The 20,229-nt window shown below is 42.7% G+C and overlaps 1 protein-coding gene across 5 annotated transcripts in view; it reads left to right on the forward strand.

The window, feature by feature from the left end:
• Window positions 1-20,229, forward strand: part of LOC110502301 (insulin-degrading enzyme) — a 49,531-nt gene that overhangs the window by 23,264 nt on the left and 6,038 nt on the right. For 2 of the 5 annotated variants that reach the window (XM_036959922.2, XM_021580229.3), the window contains 14 exons: window positions 1,045-1,207; window positions 1,394-1,486; window positions 1,640-1,731; window positions 3,344-3,424; window positions 3,806-3,909; window positions 5,640-5,742; window positions 9,624-9,746; window positions 10,238-10,320; window positions 10,603-10,747; window positions 14,953-15,063; window positions 15,400-15,520; window positions 16,221-16,312; window positions 16,948-17,059; window positions 18,086-18,253. In XM_036959922.2, coding sequence (XP_036815817.2) covers window positions 1,045-1,207; window positions 1,394-1,486; window positions 1,640-1,731; window positions 3,344-3,424; window positions 3,806-3,909; window positions 5,640-5,742; window positions 9,624-9,746; window positions 10,238-10,320; window positions 10,603-10,747; window positions 14,953-15,063; window positions 15,400-15,520; window positions 16,221-16,312; window positions 16,948-17,059; window positions 18,086-18,253 — 1,591 coding nt within the window. Of the gene's footprint in view, window positions 1-1,044; window positions 1,208-1,393; window positions 1,487-1,639; window positions 1,732-3,343; window positions 3,425-3,805; window positions 3,910-5,639; window positions 5,743-9,623; window positions 9,747-10,237; window positions 10,321-10,602; window positions 10,748-11,258; window positions 11,404-14,952; window positions 15,064-15,399; window positions 15,521-16,220; window positions 16,313-16,947; window positions 17,060-18,085; window positions 18,254-20,229 lie in introns of all 5 variants that reach the window. The other 3 variants (XM_090216649.1, XM_021580230.3, XR_016490912.1) reach the window with 2 other exon arrangements.

Below are 20,229 nucleotides of genomic sequence, written 5' to 3' on the forward strand. Positions count from 1 at the left end.
TTTCTGGTGAATACTTTTGAATGATTTTATTTATGTGTAGACTGGAGTAATTATATAGTTTTGGCAAAGTTACTTCCCTATTGGAACCACCGTTATGGTTTTCATAACTTTCTTTTGTTGTCCAGAAGGCAAAGGGACAATCCTAGTCATATTAGCAACCAAATCCAATTTTTTGGGATCTTTAGATTTCCCCCTCTTTCAAACAGAGATTTTCATCTCTGTCGTATATGGAACTGCTTTCAGGTGCGCTGTTTAGAATGGTGTTTTCCAGCAAATTGCATTTTGGCAAATGTTAGAATATTTGGTTTTGTTGGCTGCTTCATTACATGAGTGGCATGTTCTGTTAGGCAGCATTACCATAATCTAAATGTGATTTATGTCATTCTGAGCACGGTGGCTGGTCACCCCAAATGCATAAGGGTCTGGTAAATTTCTTAAGTGCCTGTAAATCTTCCCGGTCACGTTGTCCGGCACCTCATTGTCCTAACGGAAACCCTGACGCACACCCACACACACTTTAAACTACCTATGCTACTTTGCATACAGTGCATTCGGGAATGTGTTCAGACCCCTTGACTTTCTCCACATTTTGTTAAGCTAAAATCGATTTTAAATGGTTTTTCCCCCACCAATCTACACACAACACCTCATAATGACAAAGTGAAAACGGGTTTGTAGAAATATTTGCAAATGTATTACAAATAAAAGTCAGATACCTTATTTACGTAAGTATTCAGACCCTTTGCTATGAGACTCGAAATTTAGCTCCGGTGCATCCTGTTTCCATTGATCATCCTTGAGATGTTTCTACAACTTGATTTTATTTATTTTGCAATCATTTCTAAACTTCTTTTGCTTTGTCATTATGGGTAATTGTGTGCAGGTTGATGAGGGGGGGGGAGAAAACAATCCATTTTGAGAATAAGACTAATTTAATAAAGTGGAAAAATTCAAAGGCTCCGAATGCAACTGAGTTGTGCAACTGAGAATCCTATTCATAGTCTCAATTCAAATGTCTCCGTCCTAAACCCCCCCTCCCCACAGCAATTCTACAAAGTGGTGCCTATCAAGGACATTAGGAACTTGTATGTGACGTTCCCCATCCCAGACCTGCAGAAGTACTACAAGTCCAACCCAGGCCACTACCTGGGCCACCTGATAGGACACGAGGGCCCAGGAAGCCTGCTGTCTGAGCTGAAATCCAAAGGTAGGCCAGAGGGCTGTGATTGAATCTTGGTTTTAAGATTTAGGGCTTGATGGAATGGTAGAAATATTTGTAAAAAATTGTGAGTTTAATAAATTATGAGTTTATACTGACAATACATTCTGTGTATGTGTAGAATTGTTTATATTTGAATTGACAGCGGTGGCTATGCCCTTTATTCTTGTGCAGGCTGGGTGAACACACTGGTCGGCGGCCAGAAAGAGGGAGCGAAAGGCTTCATGTTCTTCATCATCAATGTGGACCTGACAGAGGAGGGACTCCGTAAGCATTTTAGGATCTCGGGGATTGTTTAGTTTTGTCTATTTTGTTCACGTGTGTGTATGTGCCCACACCCTCAAGTCAGAAAGGTGTTTATCTATGTGTGGTGGTTTCTGTTTCAACCCTGTGAGCTGAAGTGTCATTTTGTTCCTGTAGTGCACGTGGATGACATCATCTTCCACATGTTCCAGTACGTCCAGAAGCTGCGCACTGAGGGGCCTCAGGAATGGGTCTTCCAGGAGTGCAAGGTGAATACTGCACTGTAGTACCATTCACTTCTAATCTGCCTGAGCTCAGTCCACTCACTATACAGATTCATTCAGAAAGTATTCAGACCCCTTTTACTTTTTCCACATTTTGGTATGTTAGTCTTATTCTAAAATGTATGAATTTGAATTTTTTCCCCTTATCAATCTACACACTACAGCATAATGACAAAGCAAAAACAGATCTGGCTGGGCCACTCAAGGACATTCAGAGACCGAAGCCACTTCTGTGTTGTCTTAGCTGTGTGCTTAGGGTTGTTCTGTTGGAAGGTGAACCTTTGCCCCAGTCTGAGGTCCTGTGCGTTCTGGAGCAGGTTTTCATCAAGGATCTCTTTGTACTTTGCTCCTTTCATATTTCCCTCGATCCTGACTAGTCTCCCAGTCCCTGCCGCTGAAAAACATACCCACAGCATGATGCTGCCACCACCATGCTTCACCATAGGGGTGGTGCCAGGTTTTCTCCAGATGTGATGCTTGGCTTTAAGGCCAAAGAATTCAATATAGGTTTTATCAGACTAGAGAATCTTGTTTCTCATGGTCTGAGAGTCATTTAGGTGCCTTTTGACAAACTCCAAGCGGGCTGTCATGTGCCTTTTACTGAGTGGCTTCTGTCTGGCCACTCTACCATAAAGGCCTGATTGTCGGAGTGCTGCAGAGATGGTTGTCCTTCTGGAAGTTTCTCTCATCTCCACAGAGGAATTTTGGAGCTCTGTCAGTGACCATTGGTTTCTTGTTGACCTCCCTAAGGCCCTTCTCCCCCGATTGTTCAGTTTGGCCAAGCAGCCAGCTTTTGGTCGTTCCAAACTTCTTCTAGTTAAGAATAATGGAGGCCACGGTGTTCTCGGGGACCTTCAATGTTGCAGAAATGTTTTGGTACCCTTCCTCAGATCTGTGCCTTGACACAATCCTGTCTCTGAGCTCTAAAGACAATTCCTTTGACCTCATGGCTTGGTTTTTGCTCTGACATGCATTGTCAACTGTGGGACCTTATATAGACGTGTGTGTGCCTTTCCAAATCATGTCCAATCAATTGAATTTACCACAGGTGGACTCCCAAGTTGTAGAAACATCTCAAGGATGTTCAATGGAAACCGGATGCACCTGAGCTCAGTTTAGTCTCATAGCAAAGGGTCTGAATACTTATGTAAATAAGGTATTTCGGTTTCTATTTTAATGTTTGCAAACATTTCTAAACTGTTCTTGCTTTGTCATTATGGGGTTTTGTGTGTAGATTGACGAAATAATTTAATCCATTTTAGAATAAGGCTGTAACGTAAAATAGAATCTGGGAAAAATCAAGGGGTCTGAATACTTTCCAAATGCACTGAAGCTGTCTTAGAAGCCAGAGTATGTGTTGTCAGAAAACAATCCGTCATTAACATTTTATGTATAGCCCTTTTTACAAACAAAATAAAATCAGAACGACGACTGAGAAACTTACTCAAATAGGCCTTTTGTCATCCTCTTAGTTAAACTTCTGTTTTTAACAGTACACGTGGATGAATTATCTTGTGTTGCTCAATTCTCCATTGTATGTAATAGTACTGTATTTTTATGCGATTGACATGTGACTTGTCTCTCTTCTTCTCCACAGGACTTGAACACAGTGGCCTTCAGGTTCAAAGACAAGGAGCGGCCCCGTGGCTACACCTCCAAAGTGGCTGGATTACTTCACGTAGGTGGCGCTCTCTATTTTCTTAAGGTCGTCTCCACAATGATGCACTGCACTTCCGGGGCTCCGTTTGATGACTACGTTGTCTGCCAGTCTCTTATTTTGTGTATAAAGACTTAATAGATTCAGCCCCAATCTAAATTAAACTGACATTCCTGTTATTATCAAAATATTATGGTATTAAGGCAGTCGGACCGGGGTAGGATGTCCAGTGTATTTTTGTCTGTTGGGATTCATTATTGTGTGCATCTTTTTTTTGTGTGAAATTAACACCAGTTCTGTATTCCTGTGCTCCAGTAAAGTGTTCCCCTGCATGTGTTTGTCAAAGGCCTCCCCATTGTTAGCGCCTAGACCTGTTTTTTTTTTTTGTCCTCTGTTTTGCAGTACTACCCTCTGGAGGAGATCCTAGCAGCAGAGTACCTGCTGGAAGACTTCAGGCCAGACCTGATAGAGATGGTCCTGGAAAAGCTGAGGCCAGAATACGTCAGGTCAGTTACAACTCTTCACTGGGTCACTAACCCTGTTTACTCTGCTCTCCTATACCATTTTCACACTATTATACCCATCCGGATGAACCATACTGCTAGCTTGGAGAGAGAGAGAGATATATTTTATTTATTTAAAAAAAAAAAATCATTCCAGCATGGTTTCAGCAACTGTTGGATGCAAAATCAGACCCGCGCAGTAAAGATTGGCTCAGCTAGGTCAGTTTTGCTCAGTAGTGTGACATGGGTACATGATAATACACTTAAGACGCCTCTGTTTTGAAGATCCTTTTATATGGTAACCCGGTGTTTGAGCAGATGTTGCAGTCCATGGTTACAAACATTCAGATAAGATGACACTGTTTAAAAAAATGTTATTTAACTAGGCAAGTCAGTTAAGAACATTCTTATTTACAATGACGGCCTACCAAAAGGCCTCCTGCGGGGACGGGGGCCTGGGGTTAAAAATAAATACAATCACAACAAGCGAGAACACAACACTACATAAAGAGAGACCTAAGACGACAACATAGCAAGGAAACAACACATGACAGCACAACATGGTGACAACACAACATAGTAGCAGCACAAAACATGATACTAACATTATTGGGCACAGACAAGAGCACAAAGGGCAAGAAGAAAGAGACAACAATACATCACACAAAGCAGCCACAACTTTCAGTAAGAGTGTCCATGATTGAGTCTTTGAATGAAGAGATTGAGATAAAAACTGGTTAGTTTTATCGAGTGTTTGTTGCAGCTCGTTCCAGTCGCAAGCTGCAGCGAACTGAAAAGAGGAGTAACCCAGGGATGTGTATGCTTTGAGGCCCTTTAACAGAATGTGACTGGCAGTACGGGTGTTGTATGTGGAGGATGAGGGCTGCAGTAGATATCTCAGATGGGGGGGTGGTGTGTGAGGCCTAAGAGGGTTTTATAAATAAGCATCAACAAGTGGGTCTTGCTGATGCTGAACATCAACTGAGTAGACTTGAATAACAACCAACCAAGGTCATACATGTTGTTATACAATCATTAGGCTAGTAGTGGAGCCATTAAGTCATGTCATTAACCATAAAATCATGTAGGGTAAATCTAAATGCGATCTTACATTTCTCATTAGTCATTTTCATGGCGGATTTACCTCAACATTCACCTAAACTTTCCACTGCTGAATTAACTGCTAGAGAACTTTCAGGAACGGTTTTAACTTAAACACTGGGGGAGTTCAATAACACATTCTGCAGTTTTACTACCACCACAATCGCTGCTTCTCCACTTCAGTCACTGCTAATACTAAAGTCCCTACTTCTACTATGATTACTTCTTCTGATACTGCTAGAATCAATGCTACCATTTCTACAGTCACAACCACTACTGCTACTGCAGTAAAAACTACTACAACTTCTTCCGCTACCATTTCAAATGCTTTTATACAGTTGAAGCAACCACACATTTTCTTTGGGAAATGTAACTTTTCTAGTTATCACATTGGCTGGCTGTCTGCACCACTTATGTTTTAATCACATTGACCCTACAAATTGTAATTGACTGGAGCCTCCCGAATTTTCCTATACCCAGTGTTATTATACAGTTGAGTCGTAAGGGCAGCTAAAAATCTAGCGCCAGCTGCTCAGGGAAAATGGAGTGTGTTTAACTTCTAACCGGTCTGATGTGGGTTTGTAAATGCCGATAATAATGAAACCCGTCTCTGTTTGTCCTCCCATCTGCAGAGTCGCAGTCGTCTCAAAGTCGTTCGAAGGGCAGACGGACAAGACGGAGGAATGGTACGGGACTCACTACAAACAGGAGCCCATATCTGAAGAGATCCTCAAGGTTAGACTGACACACATTCAAACTCGGCAGCTTTTCCATATACTCATGGGTGGTGTGATTTCACACGTCCTCTCCTCATCATGCTTTGTCGGAGATGTTCCTCCCTTCAGACCTTCTCCTTTGGTGCAGGAAAGGAAATGGGGGCACAATGAAATAGGCCAGATTTAAGATTTACCCTGACTGGGCATCTTTGTAAATCGCCCACTGGCAATGCTTGAAGGAATCTTCAATGCATCCACTTGCTGTCACACATTCCAACATTAATCTAAGGTTTATCATACCATGTGTAAGAAAACAAATGGCTTATGGGTAAGGTGCTGTTGATCCACAGTCAACATCCCAGTGGTGAATGATGTTTAAAGCCGCAGATGTTTGCTTAAGAGTTTGCTGACTTTTTTTTCCTATTCGGTGCAAAAGCAGCGTTAGGATGGAAATGTAAGATGTTTTGGAAAAATCCATTTGTAGGCAGGCTGACACTAGCACTGTGAATGTTCTCAATTCACCTTTCTGGAACAATTCCCAGGGCCACAAACTCCCCTGACCTTATGAGGTTCCAAAAGCAGAAAAAGCTTTTGTGGAAGGTTTTAATACTCCCAAAGCCAACGCTGTACATTTCATGACCTTTTAATGGTGTCTTTCTCCTAAAGGTTTCCACACAACTATCTAACCACAGCCAACCCAACAGTCTATGGATGTTTTTTCCTGCCTGGTGTGTTTTAGGATTGAGCAGTATCCAGATTTTCACACCTTTTTATACTGTCCTTGTGCCATACCAGGGTATATGGCGTTAACGTCATAGGTCACAAGGTGGCGCTTTTTGTTTTCAAACTCAAAAAAATCCCAAATAATGTCTACCAGAATGCTAACAAAGTACTAGAGAATTCCCATAGCGGATGCTAGCTAAATCCTAATGACCAGAAGCGAACTACACTGAACAAAAATATAAACGTAACAAGTAGTGTTGGTCCCATGTATCATGAGCTGAAATAAAAGGTCCCAGAAATGTTCCATACGCACAAAAAGCTATCTCTCAATTTTGTGCACAAATTTTTTACATCCCTATTAGTGGGCATTTTTCCTTTGCCAAGAAAATCCATCCACCTGACAAGTGTGGCATATCATAGAGCTGATTGAACAGCATGATCATTACAAAGGTGTGCCTTGTGCTGGGAACAATAAGGCCCCTCTAAAATGTGCAGTTTTGTCACACAATGCCACAAGATGTCTCAAGTTTTGAGGGAGAGTGCAATTGGCATGCTGACTGCAGGAATGTCCACCAGAGCTGTGAGCTGTTGCCAGATAATTTGATGTTCATTTCTCTACCATAAGCCGCCTCCAACATAATTTTAGAGAATTTGGCAGTTCTCCTAACCGGCCTCAACCTCACATTTAACCACGCAAGCCCAGGACCTCCACATCTGGCTTTTTCACCGGTGGGATCATCTGAGACCAGCCATCCAGACAGCTGATGAAACGGAGGAGTATTACTGTCTGTGGGGAAAAACTAATTCTGATTGACTTGGCCTGGCTCTACAGTGGCTGGGGGTGCAGCCATGGGGGTGCCTAGGAGGGCAGAGGCCCATTCACTTGGGAGCTAGACCCACCCATGGCTGCGCCCCTGCCCAGTGGTGAAATTCATAGATTAGGGCCTAATTTATTTCAGTTGACTGATTTTATATATCTATCTATAGTTAGTAAAACTGTTTCATTTATATTTTTTTCAGTGTTTACAAAGACAGACAATCCAGCTCAAAGTTGTACAATGCTATCGGAAAGTATTCAGACCCCTTAACCTTTTTCCACATTTTGTTAGGTTACAGCCTTATTCTAAAATGGATAAGAAAAAAGTCCTCAATCTACACACAAAGCGAAAACATGTTTTAAGACATTGCAGAATTATAAAAAAAAAAATCTGAAATACATTATTTACATAAGCCTGGAGAGGCCTGAAAATAGCTGTGCAGCGACGCTCCCTATCCACTGACAGAGCTTGAGAGGATTTGCATAGAAGAATGGGATAAACTCCCCAAATACAGGTGTGCCAAGCTTGTAGCGTCATACCCAAGAAGACTTGAGGCTGTGAACTTTCTGAATGCACTGCGTTTCAAAAGTCTACTCCGTTTGCTGCACGCACAAAGCAAATATTAGACAGCAGGAATATTGATCCAGGACGGGGAGTTGTTTCTGCTGTTGAACCTTACAAGTTAGCCACTTTGCGAAATTGAACCACAGCTGGACAGTATTCAGTACAATTTAGACGCAGATTAACCTTAATATTTATTGTATCTATTTATCTATTGTAACTTGATCAACTTGTGCCGACTCATGAAGCTAGCTCTCTTTGTAAACAAAATACGTGACTGGTGAACGACGGTAAGCTTCGTAATAAAAAATGTGACTTGTAATTAAGAACGCGATCTGTTATCTCGTAACCTCTAGATAATTACTTAAAAAGAAGCTTGACGGTATTGAAAATTATACCATGTGTACTGTAAAACTTCAATTAATAGCTCTGGCATTAATTTGCTTAAGTCACTGAAAACAACAGGTGCTTATTAGAGACTATTCTATTTGAGTCAGGGATCTATTTCCTTAATGCCCACAGCTTTTGCTCATTTGCATAGTTAATTGTTTTATTCCATCATTCACTTCCAGCATTTTAATACATTTCTTAATTTCCTGCAATGTCATTTACACATTAGCTAGGTTTCCATCCAACAGATTTTCATGCAAATATTCAAAAATCTGCATAAACCACATTTTCTCACCAAAGATGTTTCCATCAAACTCACTTAAAAAGGCTGTGATGATAAAAGGCTGTGATGACGTAGTGCACTTAAATAACTTTTGTGGTTAAAATCCCATGTACCAAAATGGAAATATTTAAATGGGTTTCAATCGCTTTTTCAACTCTACTGATGGTTTTGTCACGAACTGTTGCGTTATAGCAAATGTGCCCACTCTAGCCTTGGCTACCTACCTATATATGTGCACAAGTGCCAAGGCTACCTATATTTTACAATTAATATCATTTTTGTTTGTCAAACGGGAGCCAAGCATCGATCATCATGTCACCAGAATAAGACCCTTGTTTTTTATTGGAAAAGAGCATCAAGCTCATCACCTTGCACATTCACCACCCTGTGAAGTTCATTTATTTATTTAATCTGTAGCCATTTCTCGCGTAATTATTTCACCGACACACAATGATCACATCGTCGAACAAACATTGTCTGTTGGTTATTATAAAATTGTACCGGCGTTTCCTGTTTCCATCAGCCCAGTAGTGACTTTTCATGTGTCAGATAATTCAGCCACATGAAAGGGTTGCCACTAGAGGGCAATCGGCCAATTTTCTGTGGGTCTGTACTACCGAAGTTTACTGTTTTTTTTTTTTTGTGTGCTTGTTAGCAGTTCACAGCTGCTAGCAGTTTTCTTACTGACGCTAAACGGATGATTGCAATTTGTCATTACTGAATTATTTAATTTAACAAATCAAACCATGTAACCTCGTGAACAATTCATTTAAACACCTGGTGTTTATTTGCTGAAATGTGTGCTGTTGCCTGACTATTTAAAAGGAACAGGCAACTATTTGAGTCTGCGTTTTAATTGACTATTTCAAAATACCTGCGTATACACGGTATACTGTCAAAGCCTCGTGTGTAATCCCTTTGGTCATCACTGGACATAGTTGGTCCTGTGTCATGTAGAATCTGTCATGGGCAGTTGGTCTGGAGAAGAACTACCCATTGCATCATCTATAGTTCATTGGCTGTAGTTGGATAGGTGTGCAGAAGCCTTTAGTCACCTATCAATAAACTCCATACCTAACCCTTGACTGAGCAAGGAGGACTCGCTAACTCGTCTGTGTGTTTCAGAAATGGGGAAACGCCGACTTCAATGGCAAGTTCAAGCTACCCATGAAGAACGAGTTCATTCCTACCAACTTTGATATCTACCCTCTGGAGAAAGACTCTCCCTCCGCCCCAACTCTAATCAAGGTAAGCCTCTCTCTGGATAAGAGTATCTGCTAAATTACTCAAATGTAAGATGGCGGGATGTTGCATTATCAAAGTGTTGTCACTTCATTCGCCAAGAAGCTGACAGACCTGAACACGTCGCTGCATGTTTCAAGTGTCTGACTCGGTTCATATGCTTTCATATGGTAATGTGGAAATGGTGACTGAAGTTAATGTTCGGAATTTAGTCAACAACTGTCGTTGTTACGGTGTTCAGATCGGAGGACGTGTGTGGTGGTAACTACTGCTGACCGATTTGGAGTCTCTTGTGGAACAACTCTTTTGAGCTAAGCTTCGGTATTTAATTTTGGGCTGCTGTTCACCCCAATAAAGTACAAAGGCAGTAGTAGAGGTTTGATCGATCTCTTTTCAAAGCAAGTATATGATATCAGACTGCCCAACTTTTTTCAAGCCTTTTCTTATCAATGGCACCTGCTGCTAATGCTCATCTTACCATGTTATTTTTTTTCTAGGACACTGCTATGAGCAAGGTGTGGTTCAAGCAGGATGACAAGTTTTTCCTACCAAAGGCATGCCTGAACTTTGAGTTCTTCAGGTTGGTAGACAAACCACAGCCGTTGAAGTGTATGAGATGTGATATGTAATGTGTTTAAACTTTTGTCTTGTTTTCCTCATACAACCTATTGTAGTTATAGTACTCAAATACTGCAGTTTGAATTCATATTACGAGGAACCCCATGGAACCCCACTTGTCCTGCCGATCCCTAATTTTGAATGAAGGCAACACTAACTGTTTTTCAAGGAAAGCAAATTGGAGGGAGAGTTCTAACTGTGGCGTTGTAGCTACTGTCATTCACCAGTGCCATTTTCTCTACAGCCCGTTTGCGTATGTGGACCCCATACATTGTAACATGGCCTATTTGTACCTGGAGCTCCTCAAAGACTCCCTCAACGAGTATGCATATGCAGCCGAGCTTGCAGGCTTGAACTATGACCTCCAAAATACCATCTATGGGATGTATGTAAGTATTATAATTTCCCATCGCCCTCACGTCGCCGCGACCCCAAACCCACCCTTGTTCCTCCCTCAACCTGGGCCTTTGTGTCAGCCCTGGCTGCAACATCCTCTTAATCTTTTCTTTCCCCCTCCCTCTCTCAAAATCACCTCGTCGGAAACGCTAGAGTTGTCGGTTTCCCCGTTCGTACTGGCACTGTTTTGGATTTGAACGTAAATTGTCATTTGGTGAAGTAGTTCCCTGTCAGAAAGAGGAACAGTATTTTTCTATCAAAACTCTTATACAAAGGAATGGGAAATGGACACCTCAAGATGCGTCCACGCTAGAAGTAGTGGCCTTTAGCGACAAAGTACTCCTTCCCTCCTTGGTGGACAGAAAGGCCGGTCGCGAGGCTGCATATACATACTCTTCTTTATCAGTTTCCCCTGCTCTCTGTCCTTTTTTGACAACCTCATCCCACCTCCCCCACCCAACACTCATGTCTTCTTTTTGTTTGTCTTTTTATTTTTTTTGTTAGTCGCTACCTATACTCAGACCCCCTGCACTGCAACATGACCTACCTGTTTCTCAGGTTATTGAAGGATGATTTAAAAGAGTATACATATGCAGCCCGCCTTGCCGGGCTGGTCTATGGCATAGCCTCAGGGATGAATGCCATCCTCGTAAGTACAGCGTCCGTCTGTCTGCCCCCCTAATGGCTAGGGGGACGAGGGAGGGCGCCAGCTTGAAGCTTTGAGTGTGCAGGACTGGCTTTACCGTTCCCCTCTATCTACGTCCTCTTTTTGTGTGTGTTTCTATGTTAGTCTGTCTGTGTAGGAAGATGGGGATGTACTAGAGCCTCCCTTCCTATTAGTGGTGGGAAGTTCAACTCTTTTTACTGACTCTGGTCTTTTCAACTCATTCAGTGAAAAGAACAACTCTTTATAATTTGATTCATTTGATTCAGTAATGCCCAGAGCATGCAGTCCCCCCTACTTGTTCACCATAGGGGGCTTCTTGGAGCTTTCATTGGTGACTGAGACTTTTATACAAGTGTACTTCTAAGAATGTACATTTTGTTGATTACTAGGCATACAAATACAATTACTTATCTTTTTGAAAAGGTCTAGTCGTGACCGTAACCGGACTAGATTGTCAACCACTCTTGGCGGAATGCAATTGCTTGACTACCAAGGGAGAGCAGCACAATATCGTTCACGAACTGCAGCCGCCCTCCGAAGGAGTTTGTTGAGCTGATGCAGACTGTGTATGTTTTGGTTCTACAAAGCTGTGTCCATTGATAAACTAACAACTAAAATGAACGAGTCTTGAGTCAGTAAAAAGTTGTTCAAAAATAAATAATATTTTGTCGACTGCACATCACTACTTCCTATGTCCTGTCTATGTGCCCACTTGTGGTTTCACTGCAAGGATAGCCACATCTAGTCCTCAAGGCATGCCGTTTAACTGATATGAAGTTGAATATTAACTTTCCATTCATCAAATACGTCTCTGGCAACATGGACTAAATTCAACTGATAGAGTTCATATTTGAATCCAGACCTTGTCAGCAGACTGCCTGTCTTGAAAGACACATGTTTGGCTTTGTTAATTTCACCGAATCACTCCCAAAACACACCACAACTAATACACCCAGATAGAACTTCATACATTCTTTCACATTTTGTTTAGTTTATTTTAATGCATTGTTAGCAGCCAGTTTGAAACTAATTTGCTGTCAATATCAGCCAGATAGTAGAACGGTGTCTCCTTCACAAGTCATAAAGGAATTAAAGCCTCTGACAAATGTATAGGTACTGTGAAATTCTGCTGACTCATGATTCCAAAAGCAAGTTAGACTGGAGCTGGCATTGTACACATAGATAATAGCATTCGCAAGATTTTATTTGAAAATTTGCCCTCAACACTTTTCAGAGGTTAGTATTGGAATGAGGTTTTGGTATGCGTCTGTGAAATTGCGAATCAAGATGCCCAATGTGCTTGTCTTTTCACTGCTCATCTGTAGCTTTGGTTTGTGGTGCTTTTGGTTTCCCTCTTTTAACTTAAGCAACTGACTAATTTCACGACTGACGTTTGCCTAACATCCAAACTAGGCCCACATCTGTGAAATAATAGCTTGTGTGCAGAATAAAGCGGTCCTACTCACTACTGCTATGTGATGTCAAGGTCATAAATAAGACTACTTAAGAATAGGGTTATATAGGCTAATCACTCATGGGTTGATGCTACATACTTAGGAAATAATGCTTTCTACATTCCAGCCAATCACACATGCCTTGCTAACTGTATGGATGGGGTGTTTTTCCTCCTATATATTAGCTCTTCCAAGCTCCGGGAGTAATAGAGTTGAGTCAGCACAAACTGGCTGGGGGCTCGTCAAGGGTAATGATGTTGGAAGAGATTAGAGTTAACTGGTGTCAGTATGTGTGTGTCAGGGAGAACGAGAAAGGGAGGGAGAAGGTGATTTTTTTTTCCGAGAGCAAAACGCTGCAGCCTGAGGCTATTGCGGGTTCATGAAGGGGCCAGAAGGTTTGGAGGATGCACAGCCGAGTTTCATGTAACCTTGACCGGGCTCTGATCACGCACAGTTTGACACACTACAGTCGCATGCACACACACAGCCACTCACTTGCATCGGTTATTGGTAGCTTGTCACTGAGCTAGATTAATAAAGGGAAATGCATTTGCAGTAGATTGTAATGCACAATGCTTGCCGTGTAGACCTTGAGGGACGAGTTGAGTAGTTCACTACAGACCCATAAGGATGTGGCGGTCACTACATTTTGTCGGCCGGCGATTGTCATGCAAATATCTGACGGACTTGCGGTAATTGACTGTTAGTTAACATAAACATGTTTCGCATCTCCGGGTTACACACACAAGCCACCGATGTGGCTTGTCTAATAAATCTATTTAATATAGCTTACACGTCACAATAAAACCATTTTATTTATTTCAGGCAGGTCTAAAGAAACACGATATGAAGAAAATGTAGCCTATTTGAGAAGAACAGAATAGATATAGTACTACATTAAGGAGTCGTCCTTAATGTAGGCCCTGCTATGGCTGTGGGCTACACTAGTTCATTTAGCAGCCCAAGATCTGCTCAGAATTCCCGTGGGATTATTTTATAGCAAGGACAATACAATTGAACGTAGTTGAATAAAATGGAAAGGATATTTTTTTCCCAAACAATGTGGCTGTTCTGTGTTGAGCGATTAACCAAAAGGACAAACAGGTCCTCCTATATGCCCAATTTGAGTTATTTGAGCAACTTTAGTTCTGATACAAACGTTAGGCCATATGTTTTGATTTCTAATACATTCTAAGGCTATCGCAGTTGGAAGATGTTTGTGCTGCCTGCGCTACAGACGTCTATATCGGTCCGCTACAACAGGACTCGTAAAGGCCCAGTGCACTTCTTTTGAGAGATTTTTTTTACTGTTATGATTTTTTGGGGGTTGGGTTCAGGGGGTGCTTCATCACCCGTACTTCCCGCGCTATGTCTAAGGCTGCATGATGCAATGATGATGATGATGCAAGCCCGCTGCTGTTTCTTGCGCAGCCTGCACATAACTCTCGTTCACAAATTTGACAAGCAAATATGCTTGATAATATTCTCACCCATCAGACTATTCTCAATTGAATCTGGTCTTTACATATAGTCGTCTAATATACAGTGCATTCCGGAAAGTATTCATACTTTTTCCACATTTTGTTACGTTACAGCCTTTTTCTAAAATGCATTAAATGCATTTTTTCCTCGTCAATCTACACACAATAGCCCATAATGAAAAAGCACACTTTTTTTGTGCTAATTTATTAAATATGAAATATCTGAAATGCCTTATTTACATAAGTATTCAGACCTGTTGCTATGAGACTTGAAATTGAGCTCAGGTACATCCTAGACAAGCAGGTGAGGGTAGGTAGTTCCTTACTAATTAGTGACCTTGATTAATCAAGTACAAGGGAGGAGCGAAAACCCGCAGACAACTCGGCCCTCTGTGGAATGAGGTTGACGTGTCTTAGACAGAGGATGGGCCAGGGCAGGACTGGAGGTTTGGGAGGGTGGTCTGAAACATTGTTGTCTTTTAGTTTTACTTTAGCTTACTCATCCACACATTTCACGGTTTCCTACAGGTGCTTTGACACTCACATTATGCCTACCTTTTCACTCTTGCCCTTTTCCTTTCGTCTCCTTCCCACAGCTCTCAGTGAAGGGCTACAATGACAAGCAGCACATCCTGCTGAAGAAGATCATTGAGAAGATGGCCAACTTTGAGATTGATGAGAAACGCTTTGACATCATCAAGGAAGCGGTAAGCTAAGCATCCCCACCCACACACACCCACACACACATGTACTCAGGCTATGATATTACCCATTATATCAGATCAAAAGTTTATTTTTATTTTGTGATATTGTGTTTGACCCCATGGCACACCAGAGCTACCTTCATATGGGCGGCAGTTAGCCTAGCAGTCTCAGGGAGAGTGGGATATGCAAAAAAACTATTCACACATGCCTAATAATACAGACTTGTACGTGTGTGAAATGGGACAAATATAAGCACTTACCAAATTTATAATAATATTGTGTTTGACTCTTCAAATGACTGAATTTCGACCCCTGGTTGCCCTTGACCCTTCCTCCAGTATATGAGGTCACTGAACAACTTCCGGGCAGAGCAACCCCATCAGCATGCCATGTACTACCTGCGTCTGCTGATGACAGAGGTGGCCTGGACCAAAGATGAGCTCAAGGAGGCCCTGGACGGTGAGCCATTCTCACACAAACACACACAAGCGTGCGCACACACACTCCCTTCCTATCTCTCTGCCCCTCATTTGAACGCTGAGCCAGTTTTTGAGCTCCTCCCTGAGCTGCAGTCATTTCTCCGCAGTGAAAGTCTCACCGGAGGAAGGGGAGCAGATGTACTGTCTGTACTGTTCAGTATATTATGTTTTCTCGATGGAGCCTCGACAGATGTCCTGTGTGTCACTTGAGGCTCAGTTCACTTTCTGTCTGGGTACAGTGCAATGCAACCTGTTCTCATTTATTACCTCAAATAAACTTGTCCCTATTTCACCTACCCTAGTGCCTATGTGTTGATTTAGTGCCCCTGTTCCCCTTCTCTGGGTCTCCATCCTCAGTACCCTGTGCCTGGTTTTTAGACAGGCTACTGCTCTATCCTCCCTTTCCTTTCCCAGTTACCCTGGCTGCTCATCCATCACCTCTCATCACTAACTGAATGAATCTGGGTCAGAAGATGTGTGAATTCAGATGGACCAACCTACGCAGAGAGGAAGTGTGTTTTCTGCAGGTCTCCAAGCTCGTATGAATGTGTGTGTGTGTGTGTGTGTACATTTCTGCCCTATGTGGTGGCAGGCAGAGTCCACATGACTACAATGCTTTTGATTCTGTTCTAGCCTGATTATGATAACTCTGATTGCTTCCATCTGAATGTGTCTTCTAGATGTCACTCTCCCCCGCCTCAAGGCCTTTATACCTCAACTATTGTCACGGTTACACATCGAGACCCTTCTCCATGGCAACATCACCAAGGAGGTTTGTTTGATGTTGCTACCTTCGTGTGGACAGACTGTTGTATTATTTTGTTCGTTATAGGCAGACAAAGATAGATGCGCGTGCACACACACAGATATTATATGTGTAGAATGTGGATTGGTTCTATAACTGCTTATAAAGTCAGCCTCTCCACTCCTTTATAGGTTTTAAGTGGAATCCGTATGCCACAGAACCGTCACACACCGTCAAACCCTGATAAGATCCTCAGATCAAATCACAGACTTTATATAAGATCCCAGCTGTCCATGAACAGTCACCCTTATCTCTGATAATGATGCCCAGTGGAGAGGTGTCACAGTCTAGTGGAGAGGGAATTAATTGGATGCACCAGCGGGGGCAATGGTCCAGTTCATCACTATAAAGACTCACCGTGCTCTGCAGGGCTCCTATTACCTTAGATGGAGCTTGAACTGCGTGGACAGAATATTGTAGCAGTGTTGTTTACGATTCAGTGGCAGGCCCTATAGATGGGCATCTGCTATTTACCCTAGAAGATGTGGGAAACGAGCGATGCGGATGATAAGAGGAATCTTAACACATTTTAAAGGTGGATTAATACACTGATTTATATCATTTGCACCCCTCTCACGTTTATCTTTTCTCCCTTTCGCCAGTCTGCTCTAGGCATGATGCAGATGGTTGAGGACACGCTTATGAATCAAGCCCACACCAAGCCCCTCTTACCAAGCCAGTTGATTCGCTACAGGGAGGTGCAGGTGCCAGATGGTAGGTCAAGTGCCCTGTCCATCACTCCCTTCGACCTCCTGTACCTGCCAGTCATGCCCGTCCCCATGGTGACCCTGCTGAAGGTTTCTTACCCAACAGTCTGGCCTACATCAGGACCTGTGCTTGTGTAACACCTCGGTGTCAATGACCCTCCAATGTCCTAGGGGGAAAGGCTCACTTAACCAGGGGAAATGGACATCACTGGGAAATACAATACACCCACTTTTTTTTCCCCCTCCCTTAACCTTTTACACACCCTACACAAGACACCGCACAAAAACACACCTGTGCCACACTTTTCCTGATGACATTAGGTAACTTGAGCATGGGGAAGAAGAAAGCAGGGCTGTCTGGGCCACCTGGAAACATCCTGTGTCCTGCTGAGGGATTTGTTTCGGGCCTGGATCCTTCCGGACGCCAGTCGGGGACAGAAACACAATTTATATCTTCCCAACAGAAATGTTTTGAACAAGTTTAGAACTTTCAGACACAGACTTCTACTGCTTCCACTCATCTTATGGGATTGCTAGTGAAAAGCTTTTGGCTCATTCTCTCCTGTCTGGAGACTGGCGTGTCATCAATGTCCTCTAGATTAACTCTATATATAACTTTCCTGTACGATGCCTTTTAAATCTCTCTCTGTCCAAATATGTTCTTTAGTAATTGCATATTTACAGTTAAGCCGGTGATTCATCAACCAGCGAGGTCGTTGCTTATTCCTAAATGCATTTTTTTTTTTAAGCCTCAATGGTTGCCAAGTCATGCATGTAACGTTTTACACTTTGCATTAGGGTTAGCTGTTTGAGGCCCATGACTTCTGTATTGCATGTTTGGTGAATGCGTTGTTTTGAAGATTGTGATGCTGCAACTACATGTGTAAGCCCTGGGTCATGTATTTATTAAGCACCAAAGTGACAAACTGGGAGCGACAACCTGGACAACTTGTCCAATAACAAACACTTGTTTTCCGTTGCAAAACATTTTCCATTGTGCCTTAATGAATAAGATGCTGTCTGTGCCTTCCAGGTGGTTGGTATGTGTACCAGCAGAGGAACGAGGTGCACAACAACTGTGGCATAGAGATCTACTACCAGACAGACATGCAGACAACCCACGACAACATGCTGCTGGAGCTCTTCTGTCAGATCATCTCTGAGCCTTGCTTCAACACACTGCGCACCAAGGAACAGTTGGGTACGACCACACATGCTCTCTCTCTCGCTCACACCGGTGGAGACCGGTCCAGGAAGGCAGTGGGGAATGGACCTCCCTTGGAAATGTCCATCGTAAAGTACTTAAACACACAAACTCAAAACCTTGCTGTGAAAAAGGAACAGTATACAGTGCATTCGGAAAGTATTCAGACCCCTTGAATTTTTCCACATTTTATGTTACAGCCTTATTAAAAGCATACCTTATTTACATAAGTATTCAAATCCTTTGCTATGAGACTCAAAATTGAGGTGCATCTTGTTTCCATTACTCATCCTTGATGTTTCTACAACTTGGAAGTCCAACTGTGGTAAATTCAATTGATTGAACATGTATAGACAGGTGTGTGCCTTTCCAAATCAAGGTCCCACAGTTGACAGTGCATGTTAGAGCAAAAACCAAGCCATGAGGTTGAAGGAATTGTCTATAACGCTCCGAGACAGGATTGTGTCGAGGCACAGATCTGGCGAAGGGTACCAAAAAATGGCTGCCGCATTGAAGGTTCCCAAGAACACAGTGGCCTCCATTCTTAAATGGAAGACGTTTGGCGTCACCAAGACTCTTCCGAGAGCTGGCCGGCCTGCCAAACTGGGCAATCGGGGGAGAAGGTTCTTGGTCAGGGAGGTGACAAGAACCTGATGGTCACTCTGACAGAGCTCCAGAGTTCCTTTGCGGAGATGGGAGAACCTTCCAGGACAACTGTCTCTGCAGCACTCCACCAATCAGGCCTTTATGGTAGAGTGGCCAGAAGGAAGCCTCTCCTCAGTAAAAGGCACATGACAGCCCGCTTGAAGTTTGCCAAAAGGACTCTCCGATGATGAGAAACAAGATTCTCTGGTCTGGTGAAACCAAGATTGAACTCTTTGGTCTGAAAGCCAAGCGTCGAGCTCATCACCTGGCCAATACCATCCCTATGGTGGTGGTGGTGGCAGCATCATTCTGTGGGAATGTTTTTCAGTGGCAGGGACTCTGAGACTTCAGGATTGAGGGAAAGATGACCAGAGCAAAGTACAGAGATCCTTGATGAAAACCTGCACCAGGGCGTTCAGGACCTCAGACTGGGCCGAAGGTTCACCTTCCAACAGGATAACGACCCTAAGCACACAGCCAAGACAAATCAGAAGTGGCTTCGGGACAAGTCTCTGAGTGGCCCAGCCAGAGCCAAGACTTGAACCAGATCGAAACCTGAAAATAGCTGTGCAGCGACGCTCCACATCCAACCTGACAGAGCTTGAGAAGATCTGCAGAGAAGAATGGGAGAAATTCCCCAAATACAGTTGTGCCAAGCTTGTAGCGTAATATCCAAGAATACTCAACTGTAATTGCTGCCAAAAGTTCTTTAACAAAGTACTGAGTGAAGGGTCTGAATACTAATGTAAATGTGATATTTCAGTTTTGTATAAAAAATTTGCAAAAATGTCTAAACATGTTTTTGCTTTGTCATTATGCGGTATTCTGTGTAGATTGATGAGGCAAAAATCAATTTAATCCATTTTAGAATAAGGCTGTAATGTAACAAAAGGTCAAAGGGTCTGAATACTTTCCGAATGCACTGTACATATAGGTAACTGCCAAAATAAAGGAAACACCAAGGCACAACAAAGTGTCTTAATAGAGCATTGGGCCACCACGATCCACCACAACATATTCAATGCGCCCTGGCATAGATTCTACACGGTTCTGGAACTCTGTTGGAGGGATGCGACACCGTTCTTCCGCAAGAAATGTATTAATGGTGGTAGAAAATGCGCTGAGGCGCTGCTCCAGAATATTGTTCAATTGGATTGAGAACTGGTGAAACTCTCTCTCACACACACACACACACACACCCTTTTAATCCCTTTTGCTCATTTGAGATCCCTCTTTCAGAGTCACTAAGATCTCTTCTAGCCATGGAAGCCAAAATAATGGGAAACTTGGATGTTAATTGCTAAATTAACTCAGGAACCACACCTGTG

Source organism: Oncorhynchus mykiss, chromosome 23 (genome assembly GCF_057628025.1).
Source record: "Oncorhynchus mykiss isolate SJ-2025 chromosome 23, ASM5762802v1, whole genome shotgun sequence".
Lineage (NCBI taxonomy): Eukaryota > Metazoa > Chordata > Actinopteri > Salmoniformes > Salmonidae > Oncorhynchus > Oncorhynchus mykiss.